Source organism: Leuciscus leuciscus (genome assembly GCF_965113295.1).
Source record: "Leuciscus leuciscus genome assembly, chromosome: 8".
In the NCBI taxonomy this organism is placed as follows: Eukaryota; Metazoa; Chordata; class Actinopteri; order Cypriniformes; family Leuciscidae; genus Leuciscus; species Leuciscus leuciscus.
Genome location: NC_138732.1, coordinates 19,230,173 through 19,252,269, shown reverse-complemented (window position 1 = coordinate 19,252,269; position 22,097 = coordinate 19,230,173). Strand labels below are relative to the sequence as shown.

Here is a 22,097-nt window from a genome sequence, read left to right as displayed (position 1 = left end):
ATGTTAACTAATTAAGCCCTAGCCCCCTATGAAGGGTAAGTTTTAGTGCTAGGGCTGTGGGAACATAAGGCTGTGGGAAAATAGGGCTGTGGGAACATAGACATGCTCCCGTTTCGGACACCCAAATGGCTGTTCCCAAATAGTGCATGCCCTATTTATAGTTTTTTGGCTTTTAGCATGAATATGTTAGCCTTACCCTTACTGTTATCTAGTGTGCTCCAAAACAATGACAAAATTCGCATTTAGAAGACCAAACCCAACGATGAAAATGAAAATCAGGTTAATGTCAGAATCCAATGCCAGATTGACATTAATCTCCAAAGTTGGACAGACGTATTGTGGTTGAAAATGAAAATCGGGTTTACGTCAAACACCAACATCAGTCGGGTTCTGACGTCAATCCGACTTTATTTTCCCAAATCCAACGTCTGTCCGACGTAGGATGTTCTTTGCTGACTTTCATTTCCAACCAAAATGCAACCTCTGCAACCAAAATCATCCCCTGACTGACGTTACTAGTACTACCCAGCAAACACAGAACGTTGGCACAACGTACCCAACGTTCTAACAACGTTTTAACAACATGGCCAAAAGGTTGCTATAACTACGTTGTGTGGTGAAGGTTGCTAGAGCGTTGTCACAACGTTGACATTAAACCACCGTTGTAGGGCCATTTCTTAAGGTTGTGCCAACGGTGTCTTGACAACCACTGGACTACATATGTACTCGTCACTGCCCTGAAGCGCGAAAATCAGCCTTTTAAATTTCAACCGCCCGTTGGGCTCATTGTGTTGTCTCATTCTTCATCGAGCAAGGATCCTCAGCTAAATAAGATACGTAATTATTCAAACACACAACCTACAACTTTATTTCTAATGTGACTAATGTAGCCTCGCTCGCACTGATTAGTTTTTCATTTGATTTGTCTGCTATTTAGCAGCTAGTGTCATTCGTTTCTTTGCTCCTCTGGATTTGTTAATGTTTCCTGGACTGATTCCGGTAACGTTAACGTTAACCGACCTTTGTTAACGGGCTATCGACTAACGTTACGTTACTGTCTGCAATGTACAGAACCCGGTTTTGTTCATTAAATGTTCTGATCTTTGCTTTTTATGTTTTATTTATTATACTTAGAAGAAATTTGTATAGGCTATTCGTTTATTTTTGTTCTTTTTTTCCACAAATGTATGACTTTTGGAAGTGGAATTTGATTACCATATGCAGTTTTAATAAAGTTGAATTAACGTAACCTTCTGTCATTTTTACTCTTCAAAGTATACACTTGCAGGTGTTGATTATAATTAGGCTAATTTACTGATAGTCCCATTACATAATAATAAGGATAAACAATATTTTTAAAAACTATATAATTATCTAACATCTGACTAATTAAAAATGAACCTCAAAACATAAAATGCTAAATGGGGGATATCTATAGGCCTATCTAGCATAAAAACAAAAAAATTGTCAGAACGTCGTCTCTCAGTTGCTACAGCCCTGTCGCGTCTTACAATTCTACGTTATGTTGCGAGCACGTAGACAGCGACGTTGCCATAGCAGAAATGCAACGTGCCACAGACGTTGCCACAATGTAAATGTGTTTGCTGGGTAGGTACTTTATACTCAAGGACCTTGACAGAATTGTAGTGGAGTAAAAAGTAGTTTCAAATGTAGTGAAGTTAAAATAAAAAGTTTGCATAAAAAAATAATACTCCAGTAAAGTACAGATACTCAAAAGGTGTACTTAAGTACAGTACTCAAGTAAATGTACTTTGTTACATGTCCACCTCTGCAAATAGGCCTAGGCCTACTTAGCGAGCAAAGAAAAGTAGGCTAACAGACTACTAAGCTACTTGAAAATACTTTAAGAACATTCATTAGGCCTATAATCTATAGAATAATAATTGTGTCTAGCTATAGCTTTCTTGACTATTTTGAAAGTCTCCTCCTGAACCTGAATCAATATCAAAGTAATGAAAGTGCGCCATCAACTGGTCTTGTGAACAAACACAAATAAGTTTAACAATATAAATGAAAGTTTCTGAGGGGTTTTACAATAAGTTCTGAATAAGTTTGTTTATAGGCTATAGGCCTATATATATATGCCTTGGCTTGGCTATATTTAATTTTATAAACCCGAATTCGTTGCAGATCTGCTGCATTTTTTGTTTATTTTACTGTTCACTGGTGCAGCTTGATATAGGCCTACAAATTGTTCATATTAATAGTTGTATCTCACACACACACACACACACACACACACACACACACACTCGCATGAATAAAATTATAGTCTATTGAGGTGATGCAGAGTTCAAAACGTGTGGAATTAAACACTGCGCCATATTTAAGTGATTTCAGTTTCATGGTGCTTGCTTATTTAGCCTACTATATACTTGTTATATACTACCCGAGTAACGTAAAATATATAGGCCAATAGTTGTATTTAAGTAAATGGAATTGAATGGAAGTATGCTTCGATCACCCTTAATTTTTTACAAAAGCAAGCAAGCAGGCCTGCTTGTTTCTGTAATGAAATAAACCTAATAATGTCGAGGCGACATTAATATAGCCTATTAATCTCTGTTCTTCCAGCTTAGTTTTGTCACAAAGTAAATGACTGCATTTGCTCGTTTCAGTCCTTGATGGTCTTTCTTTGAATGACCTGCTCTCCACCAAAGAAGCAGAAAGAACCAGACAAGACCGAATTTTCCATGACGCGAGTTCTTTTGAGGTTTAAAAAAATCAGCGGGTTTAGGGAGCGCAACGTGATCTGTGTACAAATATTAAGCTTGATGACAACTTTCTGAATTTATTACGCTTTTGACACCAACACAGACCAAAGCGGACCCATATTTCACAATTTTGCGTTTGTCTCCCTTATGCGCGCGAATAGCTCATCTTTCTCCAGTTTAACAGCCCAGCGAGTCAATGGGGATTGTTTAGTGAAGTGTCCTGCATATTAAACCTCACTGTTCTGTAGACTAGTTGCTGATGCAGTAGCCTACTTAGTGATTGACAACGGCAAATGCAGATCAGAACAGAACAGAAACTTATAAAGCTGTGGGTCTTTGCATAGAGCTTGTTTCAGTCGACAATGAGACTATGCGGTGTGCGTGTGCAGAATTCCACACAACACCAAACGAAGCTTCTGCCAAAAAACTCCACTTTGTATCCCACCCCCACTTTCCCTGTCCAGCTCAACTCCATTCACTATGATGCTCGACTCCTAGCGAGAAGCTCCTCCACACCCGACATCCGTTGTAAGGGGGAAACTCAATGAAATTCACGACCAGTTCTTGACCAGAATTAACGTTTGTTCAGCCAGCGTAAAGTGAACTTGAAGACATCACACCAGTTATTTTGGGGGGCACTTTGAGCATTAATGTTTTCCTTCCCCCCCTTTTCTTTCCTGAAGACATCGAAATATTCTATTATCTTCACTTAAAAAGAAGAAGAAGAAGAAGAAATAAGATTGAGAAATTATTTGACTTTCTTTGAACGGCTGCAGACTTAATTCGTGGACTGAAATCTCTCAGTAAACCGCTTGGACCGCTCGTATATGTGATTGGTTTAACAAGTACCTTTATTCTTCAGTGAGAGATCATGGAGCGCGACTCTACCGCGGGAGGGGCGGAGGACCTGCTCCTGGAAGACAAAGTTTCAAAACTGGCAAGTGACCATAACCACAATGCATCAGAGTAATGTGGTTACATTTGATTAGGGATGAGGGCATTGCAATGACCATATCTTGCTGGATTTAGTGCTCTATAGACGACAGTATAAAGTAGTATACATTATAGAACCTAGAAAACGCGGTTTTGTAGGTCATTTTCTTTTGTATTATTTTTAATATTCACTTTTGGTACAGAAGGAGTGTCACCAAAAGCGTTTCACCTGTTCATCACTATTTTGGTAAATTTACACTGGCAATTATTCATCATTAGTAGACTATACTATAACTATTTGATATATTGTAGTAGAGGCATTTGAAATATACCTCTGGTACCTTAAAGGGATAGCTCACCAATTTTTTTTATTTATTCTGTCATCATTTACTCACCCTCAAGTTGTTCCAAACCTGAATGAATTTCTTTCTTCTGCTGAACACAAAAGAAGATATTTTGAAGAATGTCGGGAACCAAACAGTTGACGGACCCCACTGACTTCCATAAAAAAAAATACTATGGAAGTCGAGGTAAGTAAATGATGACAGAATTTTCATTTTCGGGTGAACTATCCCTTTAAGGAGCTGTTTACACCTGAACTGTTAAAAAAGGACTATTATTGATGTAATCTAATGTAGGCAGTTTGATTCAATTATATTAAATATCTTTATTTCATGTTCGTTCACAATGCAATGATATTGAAATTTGTCTCAATGCAGAAATGAACACGAACCTATATTAATAAATGCTGCGAAAGTATTTTTCACCAGTTTTTAAAGTGTATTTTATGTGTGTCCTGATATTGAGAACGAGTGTGTAACATCTGGCTGAAGAGTGACCCTGCCGATCTTGTGCAGCTGTGAGAGGTTAGATCTCCCAACATGGGTCAGCGAGTGTGTGGGTCCTCTTCTGCCTCTCATAGATCAATGGGATTCTGAAACTTCTTTCATTCACACTGAATGAGATCCTACACTTGCTTTTAACTGTTTTGAAGATAAATATTTGTCTCCTGGCCTTTTTTAAGAGCATCAGACAATATTATCCACATTAAAGTGAGTTTTTACGTTTAATGCTTGTTGCAGGGATCTGATTCAGAAACTTATTTGTGAATACTATTTTTCAACTTTCCATGTTATCTTTAGCGTGCAGGATCACTTCATAAACACGAACTAGCTGAGGCCATGGAAGTGGAACAGGAAGGACTGGTAGAACATCAGCCTCTGGAGCAGGATGACCTTAACTTTGAGAAATGGAAGCCCAAGCCAAAGCCCAAGAGGACGCTGCATGAGAAAATCGACGACCTAAAGACTTACCTGTGGAACGCCGAAACGAAGGAGTTTATGGGCCGCTCGGGGAAGAGCTGGAGTGAGTAATGAGACACAATTATATTTGAATGTACACAATGAGATACCTGTTTAATGGCAAAACAGAGGGTATTTGTCTGTGGTTGAGGGAGTGCATCTAAATTGTACTTGGACTGTAAACAAAGTCTTCAATTAGTGAAGTTCTGTCTGGCCGTAGAAGCAAAGGCAAGTGAGACCATTGCTTATTGTTTTTGCTCATTATTTTCCATGTTTAGTGGAGTTATTTGTAGTGGGAATGAGTTGTGGGGATGAAGGGGGGGATGAATTGTGCTTCTGCTCGCTCAGACAGAATGTGTGTGTGCGTGTGTGTGTGCACGCTGTCACTGAGGGTGCATGTGTGTGTGCATGTCCAAGCTTACTGTTTACTTAGGTGCACAGAATAGCTTAGAGACATCTTGACAAAAACAGACTGCCTGGGGAATGGTCCTCAGTGGGAGAGCGAATGTCACAGTCCCTTTGCTGGCCCGGGATCACATTCCATTTACCCCTACCGTGCTTTCCTCTCCCTCTTTCCCAAAGCCCCCTTGACCTCCAGATCTCCTCCAACACGCTCTCAAATCTACGCCGCAATTTAACATGTAGCGTTTTTTGTGTGTTTCCGAGCTCTGAACTTTTTTGGCAGTGAGCATTTCCTGAAGAAGTCCGATGATGACAGAGCGGCCAATCGCTGCAGCTAAACGTCCGGTTGCTGAGCAACACAGCAAATTCCCATTGGGACGAGTACTTTAAACAGCAGTATGGGGGTGTCCTGGGGATGGCAGAAGAAAATGTCAATGCACCAATGTCCTCGTATTGAGTGTGGATGTAATGCAACATCTCCACGCTTTAGATGGGCATGGTATGATGGGGAATGTGTTTGAGGTGGATTAAATAAACAGCCGTAGTCTTCCTTAGAGCAGGGGAGGGGCTGCTGGAGTGCTGTGATGCGTGTCCCATGAAAGGAGAGTGCAGAGGCCTCACAATGCCAGAATGGGGTGATCGGGCTCCTTGGAGCTGGCTGTATGGCTGCAAAAGACCGTCACTATGATGGCAACCGGAGGTTCACTGTGTTCCTGAGTGAAAGGACAGCTGGGAGAATTTTCACTAGGCTCAAACAGAAAGGCCTTTGTGACTGGGGGCTGCAGCTAGTCCCTGCAAAATTGTCTGCGCAGCAAAAGCCTCCCCGTTTGACGACCCGTCCCATTCGATCAGCTGTTAATGGAGCCTTAATTGAAAATTAAAGGACAATGGTTGTGCCTCCTTTTTTTTTTTTTTACTCTCAAAGTTTCATTGACTTTAGTGTCTTGAATCATCCATAACGGAAAGGTTATGGAAAAAGAATTACTAACAAATTAAAAAGTTTAACGTATTGGAATGGTCACTTGATTCAAATAAATTATATTTGACAAAATGTGTTAACCTGATCTCACATTCTATTAATGCAATTCCTCGATATGTGAATCAGTTATTTTAATAAATACATACAAGGGGTTTCCTCAATGAAATCTTGCTTTATTCATCTTTTTTTCAGGCCTTATTCTGCTCTTCTACTCGGCATTATACATTTTCCTCGCGGCCATGTTTGCTGGTTGTATGTGCTGCCTGATGTGGTCGATTAGTCCATATGCTCCCACCTACAATGACAGGGTGATGCCACCAGGTTGGAAAAATCTGCATTTTTCTTTTTGAACTTTCAAAAAGGATGTACAGTACTGTGCAAATTTCCTAGGCACGTTAATATTTTCACCCCAAAAATGGTTTTAAGCCTGTTATTTATATATTTTTCCTGTAGTATATCAGTAGGAAATATCAGTTTACATTTCCAAACATTTCTTTTGCCATTAATTTGAATAATCCAGTGAGATTTTTTATGCACAAGGAGTCTGACAACAGCCGGTATGATCCACACTGAGATCTGATCTCACCATCATGAGTCTGTCTGTGATTACATGAAGAAACTGAGACAGACTAAATCCAGAAGAACTGCGGCAATGTCTCCAAGACGCTTGAAGTCAAAGCAGTACTGAGAAAGTTTCAGGCACTTGCTGTCAATGCTGTAAATTGATGATGCTTTCAAAAATAATATCATAAATAGATTTTATTTATCAATTCACTTCTATAACTAAATGAAATCAATATTTGGTGTGACCACCCTTTGCGTTTAAAACAGCTTTTGTCCAGGTACACTTGAACAGTTTTTCAGGTAGCTTTGCAGGTCGGTTTCTTCAAGCGTCTTGGAGACATTGCTGCAGTTCTTCTGGATTTAGTCTGTCTCGTTTTTTCTGTTTCTTCATGTAATCACAGACGGACTTATGATGGTGAGATCAGATCTCAGTGTGGATCATACCAGTTGTTGTCAGACTCCTTGTGCATACAAAAATCTCACTGGATTATTACAACTAAACTAACTTTTTATTGTATTTATTTTTAATAGAAATGATTTAATATGTATATAATTTAAATTTGGAGAATAGATGGATGGATGATTTATAATTGCACTTAAATTTAAAATAAAAATCATTATTCATTATTTCAATCACTATTCTAAACTGTATTATTATATAAGTCCATAAACAAAATTCTAATACAATCTTCTCTGTCTCCTGGCAGGTTTGACAATGTCACCTCACGTAGAACATGTTGCTCATGGGTTTGACATTGCTTTCAACGCCTCTGACCAAAAATCTTGGAAGAAGTATGCGAGAGCACTGGAAGCCCATTTGAAACGTAAGTCCTGCATGAGGGAACTAGTTGAAGAACTAATTTAATAGGGAAGTTACGCTTTCTGTTCAGCGGGCACAGATTCAAATCGCTCCAGCACGCTGTTTAACATGTCCTGCTGTCTATAGAAATACTGACAAGGAGGGAAACCCTTTTATTCACTCAGTGTAACTGTTCAGTGCTGCCAGGGCCCCACTTTTTGTGCTGGCCTGTAAGTTGTAGAGGCCAGGCTGGGCCTCAGCCATTGTTTGCTTAATTTATGTTCTCTCTCTCTCTCTATTTTTCTCTTCCATGTCTTTTATTACGGTTTCCCGCCATGGCCACATCCAGCCTATGATGATAAAGTGCAGGAGAGGCGGAACATTCCATGTGAAGGAAATACGTATTTCATGCAGGACGACTTAGAGGAGAGTGCGGAGCGCAAGGCATGTCAGTTTAAGAGGTCCATGCTGGGCGAATGCTCCGGCACGCACGACAAAGATTTCGGATACTCTAAGGGAAAACCTTGCATCATCGTCAAAATGAATCGGGTGAGATTATAATAGTGTGGAACATACTATACAAAAATTATTTTGGTGGCAGAACATAGCCCCCCAAAAAACAGAATAAATAAAGCTCTGAAGCTCTAGTGCCACCTTGTGGTTAATATAAGCGATGACTAAATGAACCCATCCTGCAGTTTATTTTGTAATCAGTCCAGTCTCAATAGCTAGTTGAGTGGTATGTAAAACACTTTACTGTTTTCTGACAGATTCTCGGGTATCTGCCTGGTCAAGGCACTCCAGTAAACGTTACATGTGGAGTAAAGGTAATAATTAATGACTAGCATAATAATCATAATCATAATCCATTTATACTGTTTAAGAAGTTATACAATAACTATTTAATACATTACATAACCCAATTTCTTTGCAGTATGACATTAAACAGTGACAATTTTTGTTCTTCTCCAATGATTTTCCAGAAAGGGTCAACTGAAGTCCTCGGAGATGTCGAGTTCTTTCCAAGCAATATCTTCAACTTGCGGTACTATCCCTATTATGGGAAACTGAGACATGTAAGTGATCCTATTTCACATCTCAGAATCCCTAAAAATTCAATAGCATTTCATAGTTTTTTTCACCATTTCTACAAACAGGTAAACTACTCTTCCCCATTGGTGGCTGTGCGCTTTTCTGGAGTCCAGTCCGAGACCCAACTACATGTTCAATGCAAACTAAACGGCAAGGGCATCATCAACGATTCAGCAACCGACCGTTTCCTGGGTAGCGTGTCTTTCACTTTACAAGTGGGGGCGTAGGATCGCAGTAGACGTAGAGAAATTGAAATGAAAATTCTCAGAGTATGTTATAATGAATGAAATAGCACACTGGGTGCTGTCTTTACCCATTAGCCCTCTGATTATGCCTCCGGCAGCCACTGTGCTATTCGTGTCAGAGCTGTGTTACTTCACTACTTTTTCAAACAAGGGATTTCCCAGTAAGCAAAGACTGAGATTTATAGATCACATTCAGTAACGTAACACATTCAGTACCCAGCCACTAGAGACTCACACCTGCCTTTGTTTCGTTATTGGATAAAATAAAAATATGAAAATATGTCCAAATACGTAGGTCACCATTATAGCTACTGAGGCATAATCACTCAAACGAACAGTCTACAGTGAGACGTAGGCAAAACAAATCTCTAGATCTGTGTAGATTATAGAATTAACATGTATTAAAACTTATATTGTTATTTTGGTAATTCAGATGTGTATTATAACACATTAAAACAACTTTATTTTTTATTTTTATGTTTTTCTCCGTTAAGTCACCGTCTCCATTATATTCCCCCTCTGGACGAAAAAAAAAAGGCAGAAAATGACTTAACATTATCTTTTTACTTGCTCATTTAATGGAATAAAAATCAGATGTGGTTTAGAATTAAAAACTGATTGTACATTTTTGGACTACTTTTTATTTTTTTGGGATACTAAATTTTGATTCCAGAGGCAAATGTATTTTACTGAAATCCCATTTCATCATTTTCAGAGCTTCATAATTAAATACAAGTTGATCTTTCTTTTGTCGAGCATGCAACCAACACTTCTTAAAAACGAAAGAGTATTTCACATAATTCATCTGAGTGAAAATATCTGCTCAGTTACCTGTAAGAAGGATTTCAACAGTATTATTTATTAATTGTATTTGAATATATTGACATGGTAAAAGCAGTGTAATAGTGAGATGGAAATTGGTAATTGCACATCTTTGTTATTCAGCAAATACAATGAAATATCCACTGGCTGACAAAGATTTTCCAGCTCATGTTTTTAAACGCACTCATGTTCTAGCATAAACAATAAAGACGGATGAGAATTAACCGGAATCAAACCTTTCTGCTCAGTTTTCCATTCTCTGTACAGTAACATCAGTTGTGATGTGTTTTGCAAATGTGTCATGATAAATTGCATGTGATGATCCTTTTTGTAGGATATATGACAAAATGTTAAACCCATAAATCATACACACAAAAACATCAGCACTACACACAATCTTCCATGCGGTCATGTGCATCTGATCAGCAGTTCTTACTGTAATATGCAGGTCAAAGAGAGACGCTTCTACTATTACAGTAAGAGAATCATTTATGACATCAGTAACTTTTATAGCAACACTGCTGATCAAAGTCCATCAGAGGAAGCTTGGAGATTATGACAGTAAAAGTCATGTGAACCACGTAAAACTACAGTTGTTTAACACTTCAGGTCTAAAGTTGAGAAATGTCGATTTAAGTCAGAGAGGAAGAAAGGGAACAAACAGAGAGGAAGAAAATACTGTACAAAAACAAAAAAGCTATTTTATTGAATTTTTTTCCACTCTGAAACTTGAACCAACATTCTTAACATGACAGATATAGGTCCAATAGAAAAAAGCAAAAAAAGCAAATAAAAGGCACGTTATATTACAATGATATTCTGTGTTTAATTGTGTTTGTTTTAACAGCTAAACTCTTTGGGCAAAAAAAAAAAAAAAAAAGGTATATCCATGAAATGGTCTGGACACATTAATATTTTCACTATTCTGAGCAGAATTAGACTGAAGATGCACTGGGAACGGTAGCTTTGGTCTTAGAAACAGTGTATTTAGTACATTGTATGTGTGCGTCCAGAAAAAAAAAAAAAAAGACCAACTAAATTCACAAACCCCATGTACTAACAAGCCTATTTTATCACTTCCAACATTCCCTGAGAGGGACCTAATGAATCAACAAAAGCATAAATTAACAATCCTCTTTAAAATGCTGGTAAATGTAAAAAAAAAAAAAAAAAAAAAAAAAAAAAAAAAAAAAAAAAAAAAGTGTCCCTTTATAATACAATGTGCTAAGTGCAAGAGTGTGACTTATTAGCTCTGCTAATTAAGAAAATGTGCCAGTATACTTTTCACCCCTAATTTCGTCCACAAAAAAAAAAAAAAAACCCCGCAAGATTACAATTACAGAACTAATTGAGCATTTACATTCAATGGTTAATCAACAAAGGATTCCTAATTCTAAAATTATAGTAATAGTTCACATGAATTTAAGTCACAGCAACCAGAACTGAGCATCCTTAGAGCAAGAAAATGCATCAAAACTCCCATAAACAGGGGAAATCATCTTTTTTCTTCTTCATGCATTTAACATTCAGCACAATGCCAGGTTATTTAGACAGCCTGTGCTTACACTAAACAAATGAATCATGCCAGTTGACATTGCTTCGAGTGTGATTAAGCAGAAATATACCACATCATTCATAAAAAGTTTAAATCGTACACCGGAAATTAAATGATTAGAGCAATCAGACATGTTAGAAACTGTGGTGTCATCAGCAGTTAGCACCGGCAAGTGAGGAGGGTCGAGCAGTTTGCAGGGCAAAAGAGGAAGCCAACAGGACCAGAAGAGAGAGGAGGAGGAGCAAATATAAGTGGCAAAGGACAAGCCGGGGTTAGAGGTAAGATGGCAGCAGCTTGAGTTATACAGACTGGTAACCAGTGCGACTCTTCCGCCGGCCAATCAGGTAAGAGATAAGCACTAGGATGATTAGGAAGCTGAGAGCCACACCCACAGCAATGGGCACGAGAAAACTCAAATCAGAATCCAGAAAGCATTCCTCCGCTGGGAGAAAAGGGGAGAGAGAAAGGGGTGGTGAGTGACAATACTGCTGATTTTATTCAGGAAAGAACTAACAATTCAGTCAGACCGATGCAGAATAGGTGTTATGTGCCATTCAGGCCTACCTTATAAATCACCACATCATGTTATAAAGTGTATTGGCAAAAAAATACAAGTTCATATAATACGACTCATTTCAAAATAATTTTTCATGTGCACAAAAATACTGAAACTGATTCCTGAATTTCTGCAAGATTTGTCAGCACTTGCATGGACACTTGACATTCTTTGATTATTGTTATGAATCAAATTGCTCATAGCCAGAGGTTTGACTTCTCTTTCTTCCAATCAGATAGGCCAGTAAGACAATAACAACGAGGACAGCCAGGGCAACTCCCACCGCTATAGGGATAATGAAGTTATCAGGCTCATCGGTATCGCAATCCTCAGCTGAAAATAAAGAGAATGAGTAAGGGAAAAAACACAGCCATTATGTTTTAAAAGTGCAATTGAATCAAATTATTTGACATTTGCATGATGTTTGTGTTAAAGGTTGAAAAGATGGCCCACACCGGTTTTAATGTATACACAATTGTCTTTCTCCATTTATTGCAGCTAAAAGCCGATTAAAACAGCCATTTCCATTGCAAAACAAAACCTCATGAAACACAAGGACAGATAAAGGATTTAGGGCAGTCAGATAAAGGAATCCCTTTTTACAAGTTTGCTGGCAGAACAGTCACAAAAGTATGCTCAGGAAAAAAGAAATTCATTTTATTAAAAAAAGTTATTGATAAGTGATTGGATGGCAAGCAAAAGTAATCATCAAGCAAGGCACAAAATTACCAGTAACCAGTTTTGAAGGTTTAATTTATCCTGGCTATTGTGAAAAACATTTACACAAGATTCTGTGTAGGTGCTGCATAGACTAAATTAGAAAGGTGCATAAACAGTAGAAAAATTCACCACAACAACTGTGAAACCTAGAGAGCCATTATATGTGATAAATGATTAAAGAATAAAGACATAAGAGAAAGCAAATAACTTATTCTGAAAAGGCTCAGCAACTCCAAACCAAAACAAGTCATGTAAAATGAGGGGGGAGGGGGGGGATTGTGGTTGATTTAAAAAAAAAAAAGAAAAAAGGATCCACAGCATCTACCAAAGAGGGTTCAAGCAGGTGCAAAAATGTATCTTGCAGCAAATACAATTCACAGTAGTATTAGCAAAGAGCAGCATGTGTCTTTCAGGCTATAGTAGCTGTAAAGAAATCAAAATTACGGTAAAAGAGAAGCTGACAAGACATTTAATTTAGAACTCATCTTCCCTTTTTAAACCTCAAAAAAAAAAAAAAAAAAAAAAAAAAAAAAAGCCAATAACTATTTAGTCAGAGCATTTATATGCAAAAAACACCAGGCCTACTTTATTACAATGGTTTGCGTTTTTAAAATGCTTGTCATGAAGTTTAAACATTCAAGCTTTTGTTTTTCTGTTCTAGAATTTCAGTTGTTTGAAAAGGCCATCCAGCATGTTTAGATGTTTTCTCAGTGTAGCAATCTCCCTCACAGCCGCTCGAAATACAAGATGACCAACACATTCCAAAAGCACATGATCTCAATAAAAGTCAGTTGTCCAGACACTATAGTGCACAGTTACAACCCGTTTCAGGAAGTACTTTTAATATTTAACCAAAATGCTACAAGACAGGTGGATAAAACACTGTTTCAGTTTAAAGCTGTGGATACAGTAATGGTCACAAAATAAAAGAGCTAAACTGACCAAATTAACAAAATTAAAGGAATGTCTAAGTGAAGCAAGTGCAGGGTCTGATATGGAGCAATGAAACTTTAAATAATACTATGTTGTTCTTGCCATATGAATATCTTGAATAGCATGGTACTATAACTTAGCATTAATATGCATTTTAAGAGATAGAATAGAGAAACACAAGACCATGCACTTCCTTCTTACTTGGGGTGGGGGAGGGGGGGGTGGGGGGGGCCAAAAATTAATTCACAATAGGGAGCTCTGGTCCTGGAGTGCCACTGTATCTTCAGATTTTAATGTGTTGCAGTTTAAGGGCCAGTGGATTATTATAAGGACAAATGTTTTTTTGACTCCTGTGGCCCCGAGTCAGTTGCCAATTGAGATTGCACAAAAACCCACAATATTTACAATGGTCCAGGAACAGATTGTGCATCCCTTAAAACACTCAGGATTTGATTCTTTGATTTCAGTGCATTACAATGTCTGATATCCAACATAGGTCCTTCGTCGACCAATCACGTATGCAATCACAACAATGAAAATCAAACCAGCCAGAGCGGCACCAACAATGATTGGGATTAAGAGGCTGGTGTCATCCATTGAACATTCATGGGCTGCAGACAGAGAGAACATGAATGAACACAAGATGAAGCTGCCATCTTCTCATAATACCACAGCAGATATTCAACACTTCAGAAAAATCACACACTTGATTTGGTAATACTGGGCCATTTCTTTGAGACCTCATATACAAGCTGTACAATTAAGCATTTGTTATTAGAAGAGAAAAGTGTGTGTTTGAGCAGCAAATCAGGATATTAATTACTTCTGAAGGATAATGTGACACTGAAGACAAATAATAGCTGCTGAAAATTCAGCTTTGCCATCACAGGAATAAACTACATTTTAAAAATAGAAGTTTAATTAGTAATACACAATATTGTGTTTTTACTGTATTTGATCAAATAATTGCAGCCTTGGTGAGACGCTTAAAACATCCTATCCTCACAGTAAGCATACAAAAGTAACGTACATTCAGATCTATCAGGATTGATTTTGCAAGAAATTTCAGAGCTCTGTCATTCATCTTGTGTTTAAGTCAAGTAAATTTTGCATATATATCCTTCTTACTATCAGTTATCTTGGTGCAGCTAGTCACAACCATTCTGATATAAATCACAGAAACAATGGGTCTCATTCACAAAGCATGCGTACGCATAAATTTGTGCGAAATGTGCATGCAAATGATTTTAAGAACAAATCACGTTTTACCAAAAAAGAATTTACATTTATGGAAAAAAAAATATTGGAACAACTGAAACCACACATACGCAAAAAGCACTAACTCTATACGGCCCTATAATCGTATTAAGTTATAATTAATCTAAAATGACCAATTATATTGAAGTCATCCATATAATCTAATTCAATCATATACAGTTAAAGAGTAAGAAAAGCTGCAAGGTTTCTCTGAATAACGCAGATATACACGTGTACAGTTGGCTAATGAGAGGTCTGTATAAAAAGGTGTTTGTGAGAACTAGCAAGAATGGCACACTTTGCATTGCTCAAGGATCGGGCGAGAGCGCATCCGCAAAAAGCGTCAAGTCTGACAAGTGATGAAAGGCTGTAAGGAAAGGGTGAACAGAAAACCCTTATATGGAGAGGATTTGGGCACGTTTTATGCAAATGGCTAACCTTGTGCACGCTCCCGCTCATTTAGAATACTCCAAATTCACACATCAGAATGTAAAGAACAAATTCATGTGCGTACAAACGGGTTGCGAATTAGGGATTTTTCGTGAGAAGTTCTCCTGTGCGTACAAATAAGAAATAATCTACACAATTATTAGTGAATGAGACCCAATGGGTTTCAGATTGCAGTGCCTGCATTTCAAAATTCACACTAACAAGTGAAAGATTGACAGAACTGCTTTGGTTTTGCAGTGGTCAAACCACTCTGAAAAGCAATGCGCATTGAAACTGAGAGTGAGCCGTAGTGGGAGTAGAAAAGTATCTGATAAGTTACAGCACTAAAGGACACAGTCCAGTTATGCATTATATACATGCTGTAGAATTACCTCCGATGAGGTAATTAGCTCAGCTTCATTCATTAGAAGCACAAACGCACACAAATACATACCTGTGCCAAACATGTTCTTCTGGACTGCGAAGGGCTGCACTTGTAGCTCGAACGTGTTGACGGTAAGGTTGCCGGAGATGTTGTAACTCTGCTCTTTCCTGCACATGTATGAGCTTCCAAAAGACGCCTCCCACAGAGATAGATTATAATTGGATTCATTAATAAAGCTCCCTGTGGAGGTCACAAATCAGAGGGCAGAATATGATTACATGAGAAGAAATGCAGCACCTTTAAAGATGCACAATATATTTGCATCATATTGCTTGAGGCTGATAGAGAATTTCTGTATCGGTCAATATTGGCCATTTCATTGTCAAGACAGTGAAAATTAGTGTACTGTACACATTTGAGCATAATCACCAATTCAATACTGTTAAATGTAATCTTCAGCAAATATCCATTTCTAACATGTCTGTACATTATAGTGATGCCTAAATTCACCTGTAACATTAAAACAACTTATTTTAGGTGTTGCATACATTTTTTGGCCATTTATTGGCTACAGTTTTCACATTGAAAATCTTACCATTTCCAAGATCAACCAAGAATGTCAAAGCATGTAGACGAAACTTCTGTGAAACCTGTAAAAACAAATATAATAACCTGATATCATGTGAATGTAACATGTTGAATTGGCAATTTAGTATTAATTTGTATGAAAACTTAAGATTTTGCATGAAGCATGAAGGACCAGCCCAATCTAATCCCATCCCTAAACCAAACCCTCAGTGGGGCGTAAGCAGACCATGCAAAAATGTTATTGTACAAATTCATAAGAAATCGCCACAGTGTACAATACTTTTAGACCCCCTGTGGGGAAAATCAAGTTCATGTTTATAAGCCTATGTGGTGTTTTTCAAATACTTTAAGACAAACCATGATGTGTTCAGTCAACATGCGGGGCAGGGCTTTTCCTATTATTCTTATGTTTGTTTATAGTTTAATGCCATGCCAGCTACCCCGGCTACATTCATGGAGAGAAAGATAAAAAATAGGTTTCCAACTTTTAGCATAGATTGAACTCTTTTAGACTTTCAGTTGAGTCAATCAAAATATGCTTCAGTGATAACTGATTCTGGCACAAGGGCATCATGGAGGATCTTCACCCATTAACAGAAGCATGAGTTAGTCTGGACTAACCTATTTGACAGTGTGTAGCTAATATCTATTATTCTTACGCTCTGTGGGCATTTTAACACATTGAGCAAAAGAGAGAGAGATATGGATTATGTACATGATGTGTGTTACGATGTTATGAATTAAGTATTTTTCCAATGACTTTCTATGATGTTTAAAGCATTAAGGATGCCGATTTTAAGGCGGCAGCTGTCTAACTCCCGAGAAGATGAACAGGAACATGGTTTGTAATATTAGCTACACATTATCAGCGGTTTAATAACGTAGTCAAGCAAAAGGCTAATCATATCAATTCCTGCGTGTCTGACGCTGTAGAGAGATACATTCTGATACATCAACTTTTAGACAAGCCTGTATAATTCGATCTTCCTCCTGAATCAGTTTCTGGTTCAAACACATATGGCTGAACTAAACCAATATTTCCACTTGCATTTACTACAGTTGATCGAGTGGATCAGGTAGTCCAAGTTGGTGTGATTGAGTGGAGGCGGGGACTAACTTGCATTTCCATGGTTCTGCATATACTAAATGTAACAAGGTGTAGAGTTACATTTAAGCCATTTTAAGGCATGAAGAATTCACAGAAAGAAAAAAATAATTTTATCAAAGATGAGTTAAGGGATAAAATTTACTGCAGGGGGACTTTAAGAACTGCCATGAGTGTTCATTAGTCAGAAACAACCCAACCCAGAACATTTACTTCACTTTTGACAATATATTTGACTCGCTTGTTTAAAGACTTACGTTTGTGAAGACAAACTGAACAGTCATTTCCTTTGACTTCAGTACAAGGGAAGAGTCACTTCCACCAATTCCACAGGTTCCACTTGCTTCCGTTACATTAGGACTTGGGTCAAGATTAAGAGTCTGAACGCTGTCATTCTAAACAGCAAGAATAAAATAAGACTAGCAGTGGCGTGAGAGTTTTACAACAAATTTGCAGCAAAAGATAACAAAAATCTGCAGTCCTCTATATAGATCGTTTCATACATACCCCACTTATTTTGAAGCTGAACTGAAGTCCCATCTTTGCCAAAAGACAGGCTGAGACGTTGTCAGACTTGACGCTGTAGTTTCCAACAGCTGGGTTGGGGACAGGAGGAGTGGTCGGGGGAGGAGTCGGGGCTGTTGTAGCATTTGTGTGTGTGGTAGTTGGCGCTTGAGTGGTAGAATTAGTCGTCGTGTGTTGTGTGGTAGTTGGAGGTGCGGTGGTGACATTAGTCGTCGTGTGTTGTGTGGTAGTTGGAGGTGCGGTGGTGACAGTCGTCGTGTGTTGTGTGGTAGTTGGAGGTGCGGTGGTGACATTAGTCGTCGTGTGTTGTGTGGTAGTTGGAAGTGCGGTGGTGACATTAGTCGTCTGCTGCGTGGAAGTTGAAGTCACACCGGCATGAGTGGTAACTAAGTGTTCGGAGGTGGTTGGAGGAGCTGTAGTCGACATGACTGAGAGTTTGCTTGTACTGGACTCTGCTGCTGCAGGTAGCGGTGATGTCATCAGATCATCAGCAAGCACAATACCTGTGGAGGGTGAAAGCAGAATATTACAGATGAATGCACTCATTTCCACATGCTTCACATCGTTGTAGGGTTTCCCCCATGTGACACTGGGAATGCACAAACCTGCCCTTTTAACTTTCCAAAAAAAAAATCTATATTAAAGTTATTGTATAATAAACGCCATAAAATACACAGTTACTTGGTTAATTATTTTTTCACAAAGAGAAAGAATTTAAGCACACCAAAGTCTTTCAACCACCTCCACGCATAAGGAAATAAAAACTGCAAACCAAGCACATTCCAGAAGCTTTCCTGACTTCCTGACAGCAAAACACTACAAAAGATTGAATTTTATCTGCTGTTGTCGGACAACCGACTTATGGCTGAAATACACAAAACCGCTTTTTACCAGGTTTTTCTTCGATCTGTAGATTTTCGCCAGTCAAGAGTTCAGATTTGAAAAAGAAAAGTGCAAGATGGGGACAGATTTTGTAGCTTAAAACTATGATTTTATGTAAACCATATCAGACATTAGGGCTGGGTAAAAATATCAATTTCTCGATTTTAATCGATTCTCATTTTTACGAACCAATATCGATTCTTAAATCCCCAAGAATCGATTAGTCATTCTATCTCTTCCGCCTTAATACTAGTTACCCCGCGAAAAATAAACATGAATGAGCATCTGAAAGCATGTTAAAATGTAGAGTACAACTTAACGAATTCCGTATCATGTGACATGGAATCTCTCGATCAGTTTTTCAACCGTGGAAAGACGTCAGTAAACAATGTCATGTAATGTCACATCACACTTACCTCAGAAAAACCATATCCAGTGACCATAAACTCATTAGTCAGCTAGAAAAATTAACTCTAGAGGAGCATTTGGCTAAATATATGCACCATATTAAATATTCATTATAATTTGTAATGTTCTTCAATTTTGAATGCATGTTTGAATAAATCTGGCAGGTTTTTATGACAGCCACCATTTAAATGTTTATATTTCACATAACTTTATTATAAAATTAGTGTAATTTAAGTGTTTGTATACAAATCAGTTAATTTTTACCTTTAATATTATAGTAGGCTAATTTTTACCTTCAATATTATAGTAGGCTAATGAAGCCTAGTAGGCTACAACAACTGACTCCCATAGTTTACAGCATTAGTTAAGAGATTTGTTTTCCTTGAGAAAATTTGCCATGTATTGTACCTGATATCCAAAATAATCAATATTGAATCGAAATCGAATTGTGAAATTTATCCACGAGTTTGTGTTCAGAACGACCTAAAAGCCTGGTAGTGTGTGAACCTCAATCATTTAGTATATGATGCCCAGTTTGTCTCTAACCATTTTCAAATCTGGCAAGTACATGACACCTAGTGTTTTAAAATGTGCTCAGATTTTAAAAGTTGTGTAACCAATTCCAGCTTTAAGATCATGGGCACTGGGTGACTGTCCCATCCCATAGTTTGATTAAATCATTAACCTGTTGCTTTCAGCAAAGGGAGTATCTGGTGCATCACACACACAAACCCATCACATGACTATGAACCAGTGGGGCAGAGAAATAACCCGAATAAGCACTTCAGGGTCACATGCTTGTGAAGTTAAATGAGTAAAGTGAAAAATCTATGGCTTTATTTCCTTAAATTTTAGCTGAACAAAGTAATTTTTTTCGCTTTAAAATGAAAGTTTGGTTAAAGTTTGAATTTATAAATATTTAAACACGCCAGTCTTCTCAACACAAATGATCTCGGTCATAATGCATTTCGTTTAATCTGATAATATTTAACACACTTTAGATAATATAACTACACATGATTTACTGGCTTTATTACTAACTAGCTTGAATTAACCGGGCTGTGTCTGAAAACCTAATGAACTTCCAACCTAGAAGCCATTAGCACTGCTACTGGATATCAAAACTTCAAATGTTGAGTCCAGGATGGCCATTATTGAGGTCCATGTATACAGCGACTTGGCAGAGACACGGCCAGGAGTTTTTATATAGCTCGATGCTCACAGTTTTACTAATTACACAACATATTCAACGTTTCCAAAACATATTTTAGTTGTTTTTGGTTTTATTCTAAATTCGCTTGTAATGCTCAGGGTATGTATTAACGTATTTTTTGTAATTTGTTTATCACTTTGATTTGTATAAATGCACTTAAAACAAGGCAAAGACTTTAAAACCTGTATCCCACAAGCTGACAGTCTTTCTGTTTATCTAACGTGCTTCTACTGGCGTAGGTAAGAATTCACGCTAATGCTAATGCTAACAGGCTCTCGCGCTCCTGTGGGCCTGCGGACACCTCTCAAAAATAAACTTCAATATCTGCTTTTGTAACGTGACACCGTCTGAAATAAAGTACTCAACAAAATAGTCGTACGTACCACTCAGCAGAAAAAAGAGCAAGGTCACACAACCGCGGACAGCCATTGCGACGGGTGGATGGTTCCTCGGAGCAACCAGACAGTGAACGACGCCCGGACTGAGTGTGACCCGGTTTAGCAGCAGCTGTGACTGTGAGCTCAGCCTCAACCTGAGCTCATATAAGTCATATGACAGGACTGCTCTCCTCCTCCTGCTAGTGCCTTACGCCGAGTTTACGAATTACTGTTGATTTGCCAAACCTGTGTGTAATTAATAAATCAGACACAGAAATGTGTTATTCCTGTATCAGAGCCCAGTTAATACGCAGAGCAGGTCTAGTAAACAGTAACATACAAAAAAAAGTTTTTGTTCTGTGTGAAGGTTTTAATGTCATGAAAAAGATATGTCCTGATCACACAAAACTATTATAAATATAAATATTATTATAGACATTTTATTATTAATACCAAAATATTATCCATGTAAGTGCTGATTTCCTTCTGACGGTCAGATTTAAAGCATTTGAGCATCTTTTATTTTGATTCGTTGTGCATCATTTTTTTTCTTCTCAAGTTGACATTTAGCCTTTAAAACTCTTGCTTTATTAGCTTTCATGTGTGTGAACATTTAATTTGAGTAAAGCCACGTGTTAAATGCCATTTCTGAGGCTAGCTGTCACATTTGTTTCGACCTCTTTTGCGGTGAATAATTTATGGTTAGGTTTGTATATTAACTTGTTCATGGTTAGGATCCTCATTATTGAGGTCAAATATACCCTAATTAGATTCAATACAATTCACCAAAAATCACACTACAAAAACAATCCTCTGGTAAAAACAGCAAACATTGAACACTGATACCTCTCACACATTCCAAAAATAAATAAATAAACAAACAAACATGAGAACATATGATTCACAGTTTTCATAAAGTATTGTAACTTTTTTTCCGTATTGTATTTTAACCGTAAATCAAAGGTTAGCTGAACATGTTGACCATTTGTGACCCAATAGTGGGAACATTATACAGTAGGCCTAATGTTATACACTTTTTGTCATCTTAAAGAAAACAGTAAAACATTTTTAAAATCTCAAAGTGAAAAAATCAAGGAAAGCAGAAATAAGGCAGCAAAAAATCCAATTTACATACAAATTGTAATTAATCAATTGTATGAAATTACTTAAACGCATTTGACATCCTGCCCCCATTAAAATCCTTTAAAAAATGTCAGTAAAAATAAAACTTCATTATAGTTGGCCACACATTTTTTTTAATTATATTGAAATTTTAGCTTGACTTATATAAT

The 22,097-nt window shown here is 37.7% G+C and overlaps 2 protein-coding genes across 5 annotated transcripts; one reads left to right on the top strand and one right to left on the bottom strand.

The window, feature by feature from the left end:
* The first annotated feature begins 3,220 nt into the window (after positions 1 to 3,220).
* On the top strand, positions 3,221 to 11,669 carry atp1b4 (ATPase Na+/K+ transporting subunit beta 4). Of its 2 annotated transcripts, none has more exons than XM_082177396.1 (8): positions 3,221 to 3,672; positions 4,811 to 5,033; positions 6,543 to 6,671; positions 7,622 to 7,738; positions 8,063 to 8,262; positions 8,484 to 8,540; positions 8,697 to 8,789; positions 8,871 to 11,669. In XM_082177396.1, the coding sequence occupies exons 1-8, from the start codon at positions 3,607 to 3,609 to the stop codon at positions 9,030 to 9,032; spliced, it is 1,047 nt and encodes a 348-aa protein (XP_082033522.1). In that variant the 5' UTR covers positions 3,221 to 3,606; the 3' UTR covers positions 9,033 to 11,669. The 2 variants fall into 2 exon arrangements, with proteins under 2 accessions (XP_082033522.1, XP_082033523.1); XM_082177397.1 differs by lacking the exon at positions 3,221 to 3,672 and adding an exon at positions 3,692 to 3,915.
* Positions 9,551 to 20,967, bottom strand: lamp2 (lysosomal-associated membrane protein 2). Of its 3 annotated transcripts, none has more exons than XM_082177394.1 (6): positions 20,812 to 20,967; positions 17,908 to 18,428; positions 17,658 to 17,795; positions 16,303 to 16,357; positions 15,777 to 15,947; positions 9,551 to 11,869 (listed from the first exon to the last, which is right to left on the bottom strand). In XM_082177394.1, exons 1-6 carry the CDS (start codon positions 20,855 to 20,857, stop codon positions 11,727 to 11,729), a joined length of 1,074 nt encoding a protein of 357 aa, XP_082033520.1. In that variant the 5' UTR covers positions 20,858 to 20,967; the 3' UTR covers positions 9,551 to 11,726. The 3 variants fall into 3 exon arrangements, with proteins under 3 accessions (XP_082033520.1, XP_082033519.1, XP_082033521.1); XM_082177393.1 differs by lacking the exon at positions 9,551 to 11,869 and adding an exon at positions 12,151 to 12,316; XM_082177395.1 differs by lacking the exon at positions 9,551 to 11,869 and adding an exon at positions 12,442 to 14,247.
* Between the last annotated feature and the right edge of the window lie 1,130 nt (positions 20,968 to 22,097).

Bases quoted from the DNA above. Each gene is read 5' to 3' on its own strand.
- atp1b4 (XM_082177396.1), top strand. From the start codon at position 3,607: ATGGAGCGCGACTCTACCGCGGGAGGGGCGGAGGACCTGCTCCTGGAA. The intron at 8,263-8,483 runs GTGAGATTATAA...GTTTTCTGACAG, and splicing joins TCATCGTCAAAATGAATCGG to ATTCTCGGGTATCTGCCTGG. The intron at 8,790-8,870 runs GTAAGTGATCCT...TTCTACAAACAG, and splicing joins ATTATGGGAAACTGAGACAT to GTAAACTACTCTTCCCCATT.
- lamp2 (XM_082177393.1), bottom strand. From the start codon at position 20,857: ATGGCTGTCCGCGGTTGTGTGACCTTGCTCTTTTTTCTGCTGAGTG. The intron at 18,429-20,811 runs GTACGTACGACT...CACCCTCCACAG, and splicing joins GCTCTTTTTTCTGCTGAGTG to GTATTGTGCTTGCTGATGAT. The intron at 15,948-16,302 runs GTAAGATTTTCA...TGACCTCCACAG, and splicing joins CTTGGTTGATCTTGGAAATG to GGAGCTTTATTAATGAATCC.